The sequence below is a fragment of the Coffea arabica genome, chromosome 10e (genome assembly GCF_036785885.1).
Source record: "Coffea arabica cultivar ET-39 chromosome 10e, Coffea Arabica ET-39 HiFi, whole genome shotgun sequence".
NCBI classification, from domain to species: Eukaryota; Viridiplantae; Streptophyta; class Magnoliopsida; order Gentianales; family Rubiaceae; genus Coffea; species Coffea arabica.
This window is the reverse complement of record NC_092328.1, coordinates 43,967,465-43,980,241: the sequence shown is the minus strand read 5'-3', so window position 1 is coordinate 43,980,241 and position 12,777 is coordinate 43,967,465. Positions and strand designations below refer to the sequence as shown.

The 12,777-nt window shown below is 37.3% G+C and overlaps 2 protein-coding genes across 2 annotated transcripts; both read left to right on the top strand.

Annotated features, from left to right (window-relative positions):
- Positions 1-1,334: 1,334 nt before the first annotated feature.
- On the top strand, positions 1,335-4,769 carry LOC113711521 (uncharacterized). The gene is made up of 2 exons (XM_027234680.2): positions 1,335-4,110; positions 4,261-4,769. The coding sequence occupies exons 1-2, from the start codon at positions 1,371-1,373 to the stop codon at positions 4,653-4,655; spliced, it is 3,135 nt and encodes a 1,044-aa protein (XP_027090481.1). The 5' UTR covers positions 1,335-1,370; the 3' UTR covers positions 4,656-4,769.
- Positions 4,770-8,507: 3,738 nt separating this feature from the next.
- LOC113711520 (uncharacterized) lies at positions 8,508-11,907 on the top strand. The gene is made up of 2 exons (XM_027234679.2): positions 8,508-11,251; positions 11,402-11,907. Exons 1-2 carry the CDS (start codon positions 8,521-8,523, stop codon positions 11,794-11,796), a joined length of 3,126 nt encoding a protein of 1,041 aa, XP_027090480.1. The 5' UTR covers positions 8,508-8,520; the 3' UTR covers positions 11,797-11,907.
- Positions 11,908-12,777: the final 870 nt, after the last annotated feature.

The following is a 12,777-nucleotide window of genomic DNA, read 5'->3' as shown; positions in this document are numbered from 1 at the left end:
AACCATTAGAATAATTGGCTGCAAAATGTCAAATTTTCATTGAATTGAGTGTGGCCTTTAAACTCTTTCCAAAAGAATCAAATGTAACCAAAACCATTCGATTATTTGGTTGGCAGTGTCAACTTTCAATTTCTTTGGAGGATGGTATGCAAACTTGATAGTTACAAGTCAATGGAGCACATAACTGTTTGAGTTCCTTTCAGAAAAATCAAAGGTTAAATAGTATGCATTACGATGATGACAATTTCAAAAGTAAGACTCTTTACATGACACTGCATTGGACGGAATGAGTGCCAGTGCGGTTTTGGTTCCGTGTAATTCAATTTGGTCATTATACTTGTTACATGGTTTGGCGTATAATCACATTTTATGTTATTGAACTCGTGAAAAAAAAAAAAAGAAATAGTGTACATTAATAAAATACTTTACATATATTCGGTATAATATTATAATATAATTATACACAAAAAAATTAAATATGTACAACACAAAAGCATTTTGACACTCAGTTTGAATCGAATGCATACGTATAGGAAATTCAGATTTAAATCTAAGATCGATTGCTACAGTAACTTGATTTTCTTCTTATTTATATACAAGGTAGAAATCCATTGAATCCATCGTAAAGCTTCCAAGTTGATCCCCATTGAGGACAATTATTGTATAATCCTTCCTATACAATTAAAACGGTATAGATGAATAAAATATCCCATGCACTCATCCTCCAAGAATAGTGTAATTGGACACGATAAGGTATAACAAGTAAATATAATTGAGGACAAGTAATGTTGAGATCTCCATGCGCATATTTGATCGGTGTATATTTTATATAATTTAGTATGCATGAATATTGTTTTACTATATACATGTGTTCATGTACATTAAATTAGTATAGTATATGAATACAATCACGTTTGTAAACGTATGCTAACTTTTGTAAAAAGTATAATAATCGTACCAATTGTATCAAACGTCAATCATACTTGTCCCGATGTGGATCAAATGTACGCAAAAACCTAATTAATAGTTTACAATTGTATTGGTCCCGAGTCTACTAAGGTTTATTGTACAGCTTTTCATTTAGAAACAAAGAACTTAAGCTGGAGTCTGGTCACTCTAAAATGCAAGCGTTATCCGGAATGATTGGGCGTAAAGCGTCTGTAGGTGGCTTTCTAAGTCTGCGGTCAAATCCCGGGACTCAAGTCTAGCCCTTAATGCATTTTGACTAGCATCTAACCTCAATCTATCAATGCTTGAATCTGTCCTTGCACAAACGGAGTAACCTATGTACTGATTATCAAATTTCACTAGTCTACTGCAAGTATTTTCCTACTCGAGAGGGAATCTCATCCACAATTCCACTCTGGACAATGGCAAGATTTTTAATCTCAATTCATGCAACTGAAAGGATTTGTCTCGCGCTAGCACTGCTGACAGTATTGGTGTTGCATGCCAAAAATCTTCCTTTGGACACGGCTTCCACAAAAACCATGGCCAAAAGAGAAGCACGTAATCGTGATCGTGATGGTGATCCTGTTGCTTTATTGGATTTCAAGTCAAAAATTCAACATGACCCTTATGGGATTATGAACTCATGGAATGACTCTGATTTCTGCTCGTGGAAGGGAATTCTATGCGGTCGCAAGCACAAAAGAGTGACCAGCATAGATCTTCAAAGCAGAGGCTTGGTTGGCTTCTTGTCACCTTTTCTTGGAAACCTCAGCTTTCTTCGTACGTTGATGCTAGGTAACAACACCTTCCAAGGTGGAATCCCGCCCCAGTTTGGAAATCTCTTCAGGCTGCAGGAACTGAATCTGTCATCGAACTCCCTGGAAGGCGAAATTCCAGGCAATCTATCCCAGTGCTTCAAGCTTTTGCAACTTAGCCTAGGCTTCAACAGGCTAGTTGGGAGAATACCACCAGAATTTGGTTACCTGAGGAACCTTGAATTCCTCGCGATTCACTACAATAACCTAACAGGAATTATCCCTCCTTCCATGGGGAATTTTACTTCCCTGAGTATACTATCTGCGGCCGAAAATCATTTGGAGGGAAAAATTCCCGAAGTATTAGGTCAGTTGAAAACGTTAAAAATCATTGCATTTGGCGGAAACAGACTAAATGGTAACATCCCTGTTTCTATCTATAATCTCTCTCAGCTGGAGGTTTTGTCTCTGTCAAGTAATCAGCTGCATGGAACTCTTCCTTCAGCATTAGGTCTCATGCTTCCTCGCCTTGAGTATCTCCAGTTGAGAGACAATCAGTTCTGGGGGGTACTTCCAGCCTCTTTGTCAAATGCCTCTGAGCTAGGCCGAATCGAAATTGGAGACAATGGATTCAGCGGCAGAATAGCAGTTGATTTTGGAGGCCTGCTAAATTTTCATTGGCTATTGGCAGCAGCTAATAATTTTGGAAGTGGGGAAGTACTGGATGGATTGCAGTTTCTCAGTACCATGACAAACTGCAGCCAATTATTTGGAATTGACCTAGGTGGCAACCAACTAAAGGGGATCATGCCCAACAGTATCGGTAACTTATCATCCCAATACTTGGTACTTGGTGGAAACCAAATATACGGAGAAATTCCTTCAACGGTAGGTAATCTCATCAGCTTAAAGCTTTTATTTCTTGAAAGTAATCAACTCACAGGGACGGTTCCTAGTACAATTGGTTATCTTCATAAAGTCCAGCGGCTGTCTCTTCATTCCAATAAATTGTCAGGAGAAATTCCAGAGTCTGTAGGAAACCTCTCCCTGTTGAATGAACTATATTTAGCTGATAACCACCTGGGGGGATCCATTCCACCAGCTCTTGGAAACTGCAAGCAGTTGTTACTCCTAGGACTTTCTCAAAACTACTTGAGCGGTACGATACCAAAAGAGATTTTTGGGATATCTTCCCTGTCCATTTCATTAGATCTTTCCCAGAATCATTTATCTGGAACAATCCCATCAGAGGTTGGCACCTTGAAAATTTTAGCTGGATTGGATCTCTCACAAAATCACCTGTCAGGTGAACTTCCTGGGACCTTTGGTGGTTGTAGTAGCCTTGAAATCCTTTCCCTTGCTGGTAACTCTTTCCAGGGATCTTTTCCAGAATTTATCAGTTCTTTGAAAGGTATTCAAAATCTTAACCTTTCTAGTAACAATTTTTCTGGACCAATCCCCCAATTTTTAGTAAGAATGTCCATAAAGGCCCTGAATTTGTCCTTCAATGATTTTGTGGGCGAGCTACCAACACAAGGCATTTTTGGAAATGCTAGTGCTATATCAGTTGTTGGGAACAAAAGACTCTGTGGAGGCATTCCCCAACTACAGCTACCAAAGTGTCAGCCCCTAAGAGAGTCAAAGAAAAATAAGAAGCTTCTCCGACTACGGTTCATCATGCCAGTGGTAATTACAAGTTCCTTCCTGGTGATAGTGGTAATCTCAATCTCAATTTTCCGACTACGGTCATTTAAAAGGAGGAGGACCCAACCAAATTTACCAAACTTCTCAGGTAGACTCTTCCTGAGAGTCAGCTACAGACAACTTGTTCAAGCTACTAATGGTTTCTCTGCAGAAAATCTAATTGGTGCTGGTAGCTCTGGCTCCGTATACAAAGGAGTGCTGACTGGAGGAGGAAACTTGTCGGTGGCTATCAAAGTCTTTAACCTTCAACACCATGGAGCCTTCAAGAGTTTTATTGCTGAGTGTGATGCAATGAGAAACATCCGGCATCGGAACCTCGTGAAGATTATAAGTTCTTCCTCAGGTCTGGACTTCCAAGGGAATGATTTTAAAGCTGTAATCTACGAGTTCATGCCCAACGGCAGTCTAGAAACTTGGTTGCATCGAGCAGATGAACATCAGCAGCACATTTTTCCTATACCAAACCTTCTTCAGCGAATTAATGTTGCTATTGATGTGGCTTGTGCCGTTGATTATCTACATCATCATTGCCACAAGCAGATTGTTCATTGCGATCTAAAACCAAGTAATATTCTCCTTGACAGCGATCTGACAGCCCATGTTGGAGATCTTGGGCTGGCAAAATATGTTCATTCAGCTCCAAATTTGCCGGAAACGAGCTCTGCTGGAATCAGAGGAAATATTGGATATGTAGCTCCAGGTAAGAAAGTACAAATCTGACTGATTTTTTTAAATTAATCTTTCTTACCTATGTTCATTCAACATCATATACAAAACAACAAATTTTAAAACTGAGCTATTTTTGACAATTCATACTTTGGCTGTCTAACAAGCTTCAACATTAATGCAGAGTATGGCTTAGGTGCCGGGGTATCAAGTAATGGAGATGTCTACAGCTTCGGAATCCTATTGCTGGAGATGATGACTGGGAAGAAGCCTACACATCCTTTGTTCACTGGAGGCCTTGATCTTCATACCTACGTTGAAATGGCAATTCCTGAGCGTGTGATGGACATTGTGGATCCAGTACTTCTGTGTGAAGATCACAGAAGAACTACAGCAGCCAATAACAGAAGCAGTCCACTAGGAGAAACAAAATGCAATTTACTAGAGCAGTGTTTGATTTCATTGCTTAAAGTTGGCTTGGCTTGCTCCATGCACTTGCCAGAAGATAGAATAAATATGACGCAAGTTGTTTGCAGATTAAAGTCTATTAAGGGCACATTTACCATGGTAGAACTTTAAAATAGCTCCAATAAACAGAAAAACCTTGAAATTCATAGTGTAATCAAACGTTTGTATTATGATCCACAAATCTCTCATTTTAATGTAAATGAACTTTTACTCTTCTTGGCTTTACACATTTGTTTTGATCAAATCCCCCCAATTTACTCTCCACATTGCAGTTAATCAAGTCATTTAACGCTAGCCTTTTCGTGCATTCTCGAATGAGTTGAAAGTAAATTGTTCAATTCAACTTACGGCTTAAATAACAGTTTCTTGTTTCGGGTCAACTCAAGTTAATAATGTTTATATGTTGTCCATTTTGCCTCAGCTCATCGCAGACACATTTTTCAACATATCATTTTATCTTTTCAATTATTTTTTTATCTCATATATATCACATTGCAAAAAGTACTAATCTCCGGTCTATGTATATGAATGTGAATTTGGTCAACTACTAGTTTTTGCATCTGAATACATTCTGTATTGTAAAATGTGACATAAGTCGTTTCGTGTGGAAAGAAATTATAGAATGATTAACAAAAAAGAGTACCATTTAAAACTTTTTTTTTAATTGTTATCAAAGTTTTTGACTGTCCACAGAATGCATATAAGGGATGTATTACCATATTTCTATATCACCTTCACTTATTAATGTTCATAACTTGAGGAGGAATATTTTGGATAATAACAAAATTTTGAATTTATTTAATTTGGTGATTTTTTTTAATTAGAAGTGGAATATTTTGGAAATTTATTTCTTGATTTCTCAAAAAAAAATTTCACCACTAAAAATATGGATGATAGGAGAAGTTTGGGCAGTATGAAGAAGAATGGATAAAAATTAAGAAATTGTAACCTTTTTTTTTAAAGGAAAAAAATTCATGTGGCTTTGGGGAGGGAAAAATGAGCAATAAAGATACTGTCAGGGGAAAAAATTCAAATCACCTTAAACATTAAGAGGTTTAGTGCATTTAACCCTAGTTTGGGAGAGGCCTGCCTTTCACTTCATCTTAGAATTAATCTCAAACTTTGAACCTTTCTTTTTTCTTTTTTTTAATCCCAATAGTGGAACGATGGAATTTAAGAAGTCAAAAGGAGTAAGGGAAAGGATTTAAACTCAAAACCTCTACGACCTCAAGCCTCCTCAATCTTTTACATGGCACTATATTGGGCGCATATGTGTATATAATTAAAATCTAAAATTTTTTATCGGGGTTGCTGTAATTTGGTCATATCAATTTCAACATGTTTTTTTTTTAAGGATTTCAAAAATAATAAAATTTTTCCCTATAGCAATATATCAAAAACTTACCCCCTTCTTATAATTTTTGAATCCGTCTCTACCCTTTTTCCAATTTTCCCAATAATTTAATCCGATTGCATACTCCTAATAGGGGTGAGCAAATTTATCTATTAACCCGAAAAGTCGATAGATCCGATCCAATCCGATCTAATCCAAAAATTAGAATACTCGATTTATATTATTTGATCGGATCAAAAAATGGTCGAGTACCCACTAAAATACAAGGTGGATTAGGCTCTCATAATTAAAAACCTGTGGGTGCCCGATATACACTGTTACAGTAAAAATTTTTAAAAACATCCCAAAAAACAGCTAATCCAAACGGAGACAATATTTTTAGAGCCAAATAAGTAATTTCACTAAACAAATTGCATTACAAACATGAGATACTATAGTTTATTTACAAAACTCATTTGTAGAGGTCATAATCTTATGTTTTATAGAAAAGAATTTAATTAATGTGAAACATATATTTAAAAAAATGTGCTACTTAATTCAAACTTTTATTGATTTTGAATTCTTTTATTTTTTTTTTCTTTTATCTTGTATTCTCTTCGCATGCTTGTTTTTTGGTGGGAGACTTTTTTTGAGAAAAAAATCTTTATTAAATCTTAGATGAATGTGTAAAATATAAAATTAAATTAATATAATTTTTTTTAAAAAAATTAAATGATAAGTGGGGTGGGACGGGTACCCATCAACCCAACCCTATCTCAGCGAGTACCCTATAACCGAATACCCGCTAATATACAAGGCAGTTAAAAGTCAGAAAATAGTTGACCCGCAAGGTGCGGGTCAGATCAGCCAAATGGTGGACGGAGCGGGTACCCGACCCGCAGCCACCCTTCCTACAGAACATCAACCTCTCAAAGCTAAGCCAATCAACTTTTGGTGAAGTGACATTGTTCAAGTGGGCTAGTCTCAAGAAACCTATTGGGATTAATATAGATTGATCAGAACCCCCACCTAAACTCTTCACCATGATGTAGCTTTGTAATCAATCGCCAGTCCTATGATGTTAATAGTTAACAGTCCTAATCACCTCCATTTTTTCTTGATGATTCAAACAAACAAATTGTGATGATCAAATAATCAAATTACAGCAAAAATTACAAGAGTTTGCTGTAAACACTAAGATTTGTCTAATATAACCAGGACGAATTCATGTGAAAGATGTAAAGAAAATATTTGGATAGGAGATTGTTAGAAAATATTATTTGGAATAACACTCTAGCATTTTTTATGATATAATGTATGTAAAATTAAAAGATAGTTAAGAATATAAAAAAAGTAGTTAGAAGATGTGTTTGTGATACTAACTGTCTAACTATATATATATATATATATATAGAAACTTGAAATATTGTTTGTGATACTAACAATATGTAAAATATCTCGGATATTATGCAGAAATGCATAATATTTAACAGCATTTCTATTTAAAGTGTTCAAGACTAGCCAAATTCAATGGACCTCAACTGTATATTTTGTTCTTTTGCTTAAGCATGAGACCATTAGTTTTGTTCAAGCAATAAGCTTTAACATGTGTTTAAACCAACACTTAAGGGCCTTTAATTTTCTTTCTACATACATGAATATCTATTCAATTTTGCTGAAGTACATCTTGTAACTACAATTTAAAAAAAAAAAAAAAAAAAAGCTTTAATGGTGCAATTTTGCGAGTAAAACAAATTTATACAAAAAATTCCAACACTACATCATGAACAAACACCCCAGTAAAGGGGATCAAAATCATGAGGCAAAGAGCATAATTCAGAGACACAAATGTGAACTCTTTGACTAAATTTGCGGTAATATACATTCTGCAGTAAAACATCAAGGGATACTAGTTCCTTGTGTTCATCAATGTCCATCACAGATGGTTCTACTTGTAAACTTCTCCTAGGTATACCTTCCTACTTTTTGGTAGGTGTGTATAAATATATAGACAGTAATTTTATACAATGAAACTGTAGAACAATGAAAGGGATGTCGCGCAACTTGGTAGATACTGCTGACACTTATATATATACACACTAAGTAGATACTGCTGGAATCAACGACATACTTAGCCAATCAGAGTTGATGGATTAGCTGCCAATAGTGGTAAACGAAGCTAGGATACGTGGAAAATACTGCTGGAAAATTTTTCCTATGTACATAATATACTTGTTTAATAGTAGTATGACAAATTCAATAACTAACTTCACAGAGTATAATTAAGTACAAGTTCCTGTCTTGTTTTTGGCACTTTCCGAGGTGTCTATATATCTACTTTACCTAATGTAGTTGATTACTAAGCTAGGTTGTACCTGGCTCTATTCAACCAAGATTTACTCTGTAACTTTTTAAATAATGAAAGAACTCAGTCCCAATCAGTCACTCTAACTAACCTTCCTTACATTTTCACTGGAATCTAACCTCAATTTTGTCAATGCTTGAATCTGTCCTTTACATATGAAGTCACTGATGAAATTATAAATAATGCTTACAGTACTGATTGTCCATTTTCACTAGTTTACTTACCTGAGAATTTTCCTACTTGAGAAGGGAATCACATCCACATTTCCACACTGAACAATGGCTAGATTTCTGATCTCAATTCCTGAAACTAAAAGAATTTATCTGGTGCTAGCACTACTGACATTGGAGGTACATGCCAAAGGTCTTCCTCTGAGCATGGCTTCTACAAAAACCATGGACAGAAAAGAAGCAGACCATCACGATCATGTTGCTTTATTGGATTTCAAGTCAAAAATACAGCATGACCCTTATGGGATCATGAACTCGTGGAATGATTCTCATCATTTCTGCTCATGGGAGGGTGTCGAATGCGGTCGAAGGCACAGAAGAGTGACCAGCATAGATCTTCAAGGCAGGGGCTTGGTTGGCTTCTTGTCACCGTTTCTTGGGAACCTCAGCTTTCTTCGTGCGTTGATGCTAAGAAACAACACCTTCCAAGGTGGAATCCCGCCCCAGTTTGGAAATCTCTTCAGGCTGCGGGAACTGAATCTGTCATGGGACTCCCTGGAAGGCGAAATTCCAGGCAATCTATCCCGGTGCTCCAAGCTTGTGCATCTTGACCTAAGCTACAATAACCTAGTTGGGAGAATACCGCCGGAATTTGGTTCTCTGAGGAACCTTGAATCTCTAGTTATTCAAAACAATAGCCTTACAGGAAATATCCCTCCTTCCATGGGGAATTTTACTTCCCTGAGTTTACTATCTGCGGCTGCAAATCATTTGGAGGGTAATATTCCTGAATCCTTAGGTCAGTTGAAAACGCTAAAAGGCATTGGATTTGGCGGAAACAGACTAAATGGTGACATCCCTGTTTCTGTCTATAATCTTTCTCAACTGGAGGTTTTGTCTCTGCCAAGTAATCAGCTACATGGAACTCTTCCTTCAGCATTAGGTCTCATGCTTCCTCGCCTTGAGTATCTCCAGTTGAGAGACAATCAGTTCTGGGGGGTACTTCCAGCCTCTTTGTCAAATGCCTCTGAGCTAGGCTGGATCGACATTGGACACAATGGATTCAGCGGCAGAATAGCAGTTGATTTTGGAGGCCTGCAAAATTTTATTTCCCTATTAGCTGCAAATAATAATTTTGGAAGTGGGGAAGTACTGGATGGATTGCAGTTTCTCAGCACCATGACAAACTGCAGCCAATTAGTCGCAATTTCCCTACAAGACAACCAAATAAAGGGTGTCTTGCCCAACAGTATCGGCAACTTATCATCCCGATTCTTAGACTATATGTCACTTGGCGGAAATCAAATATATGGAGGGATACCTTCAACATTAGGTAATCTCATTGGCTTAGAGACCTTGTATCTTGAAAGTAATCAACTCACAGGGACAGTTCCAAGTACAATTGGTTATCTTCAAAAGCTTCAGCGGCTGGCTCTTATTTCCAACAAATTGTCAGGAGAAATTCCAGAGTCTGTAGGAAACCTCTCACTGTTGAATGAACTCTATTTAGATGATAACAACTTGGAGGGATCCATTCCACCAGCTCTCGGAAACTGCAAGCAGTTGTTACTCCTAGGACTTTCTCAAAACAACTTGAGTGGTACGATACCAAAAGAGATTTTTGGGATATCTTCCCTGTCCATTTCATTAAATCTTTCTCAGAACAGTTTATCTGGAACAATCCCATCAGAGGTCGGCACCTTGAAAAATTTAGCTGGATTGGATCTTTCAGAAAATCACCTGTCAGGTGAAATTCCAGGGACCTTTGGCGGTTGTAGTAGCCTTGAAATCCTTTCCCTTGCTGGTAACTCTTTCCAGGGATCTTTTCCTGAATTCATTAGTTCTTTGAGAAGTGTCCAAATTCTTGACCTTTCTAGTAATAATTTTTCTGGCCAAATCCCCCAATATATGGCAAGTATATCAATTAAGACCCTGAATTTGTCCTTCAATGATTTCTCGGGTGAGGTGCCAAGACAAGGTATTTTTGGAAATGCTAGTGCAGTATCAGTTGTTGGGAACAGGAGACTCTGTGGAGGCATTCCTGAACTACAGCTGCCAAAGTGCCACCCTCCGGGAGAGTCAAAGAAAAATATGAAGCCTCTCAGGTTCATCATACCAGTGGTGATTACAAGTTCCTTCCTGGTGATAGTGGTAACCTCAATCTCAATTTTCAGACTACGGTCATTTAAAAGGAGAAGGACCCAACCAAAATTACCAAACTTCTTAGGCAGACTCTTCCTGAGAGTCAGCTACAGACAACTTGTTCAAGCTACTAATGGTTTCTCTGCAGAAAATCTAATTGGTGCTGGTAGCTCTGGCTCCGTATACAAAGGAGTGCTGACTGAAGGAGGAAACTTGTCGGTGGCTATCAAAGTCTTTAACCTTCAACACCATGGAGCCTTCAAGAGTTTTATTGCTGAGTGTGATGCAATGAGAAACATCCGGCATCGGAACCTCGTGAAGATTATAAGTTCTTCCTCAGGTCTGGATTTCCAAGGGAATGATTTTAAAGCTGTAATCTACGAGTTCATGCCCAACGGCAGTCTAGAAACTTGGTTGCATCGAGCAGATGAACATCAGCAGCACATTTTTCCTATACCAAACCTTCTTCAGCGAATTAATGTTGCTATTGATGTAGCTTGTGCCGTTGATTATCTACATCACCATTGCCACAAGCAGATTGTTCATTGCGATCTAAAACCAAGTAATATTCTACTTGACAGCGATCTGACAGCCCATGTTGGAGATCTTGGGCTGGCAAAATATGTTCATTCAGCTCCAAATTTACAGGAAACGAGCTCTGCTGGAATCAGAGGAACTATTGGATATGTAGCTCCAGGTAAGAAAGTACAAATCTGACTGATTTTTTTAAATTAATCTTTCTTACCTATGTTCATTCAACATCATATACAAAACAACAAATTTTAAAACTGAGCTATTTTTGACAATTCATACTTTGGCTGTCTGACAAGCTTCAACATTAATGCAGAGTATGGCTTAGGTGCAGAGGTATCAAGTAATGGAGATGTCTACAGCTTCGGAATCCTATTGCTGGAGATGATGACAGGGAAGAAGCCTACACATCCTTTGTTCACTGGAGGCCTTGATCTCCATACATATGTTGAAATGGCAATTCCTGAGCGCGTGATGGACATTGTGGATCCGGTACTTCTGTGTGAAGATCACAGAAGAACTACAGCAGCCAATAGCAGAAGCAGTCCACTGGGAGAAACAAAATGCAATTTACTAGAGCAGTGTTTGATTTCATTGCTTAAAGTTGGCTTGGCTTGCTCCATTCACTTGCCAGAAGATAGAATAAATATGACGCAAGTTCTTTGCAGATTAAAATCTATCAAGGACACATTTACCATGGCAGAGCTTTAAAATGGCTCCGATAAACAGAAAAACCTTGGAAATTCATAGTGTACTCAAAGGTTTGTATTATGATCCACGAATCTCTCATTTTAATGTATGACCTTTTACTCTTCTTGGCTTTACACATTTGTTTTGATCAAATCCCCCCAATTTACTCTCCACATTGCAGTTAATCAAGTCAATTTAACACTAGCCTTTTCGCACATTCTCGATTGAGTTGAAAGTAAATTGTTCAATTCACCTTAATGCTTAAATAACAGTTTCTTGTTTCGGATCAACTCAAGTTAATAATGTTTATATGTTGTCAGTGTGTGGCAGTGAACTAATTAACTTCAGGTGTGACAATCTTTAAGCAGCAATGACTGACCTTTTGCTTAATGATCTGAGGAACGTTGAATTACAAGAAGGTTGTTTTTGTTTTGTTTTGGGAGAGGGGGGGGGGGCGGGGGTAAGAGATTTCAGTCTTTCATCTTGCTATTGCATTATGATCCAATCCATATAGTATGAGCCTTTGAAAAATGTTGGACATTGGGTTAAGATTCAGCTATATTTGATGGTTTTCTGTAGCAGTAGTAGAATGGGATGCATAACAATGGTGAAAATCAGCAGAAAAAGGCTTAGCATGGGCTCAAGATGAAGTTGGATCAAGCTCTAAGTTTCCAGATTAAATCCATACGTGCATAACCAGATGTTCAGGGAAAAGAAGAAAGAAAGAAAGAAAAATGCCGGGGTGTTTGGATAGGAATTATTTGTCAAAAAATTGTTTGCTTGCATCGCAAACACATTTTTCAACATACTATTTTCTTTATCTTTTCAATCATTTTTTTATCTTACATACATCGCATTGCAAAAATACTATAGTTATTATTTTGACTACTAGTTTTTGCATCTGAATTCATTCTGTATTGTCTAATGTGACATAAGTCATTTTGTGTGGAAAAAAATTATAGAATGATTAACAAAAAAGAGTACCATGTAAAACTTTTTAGT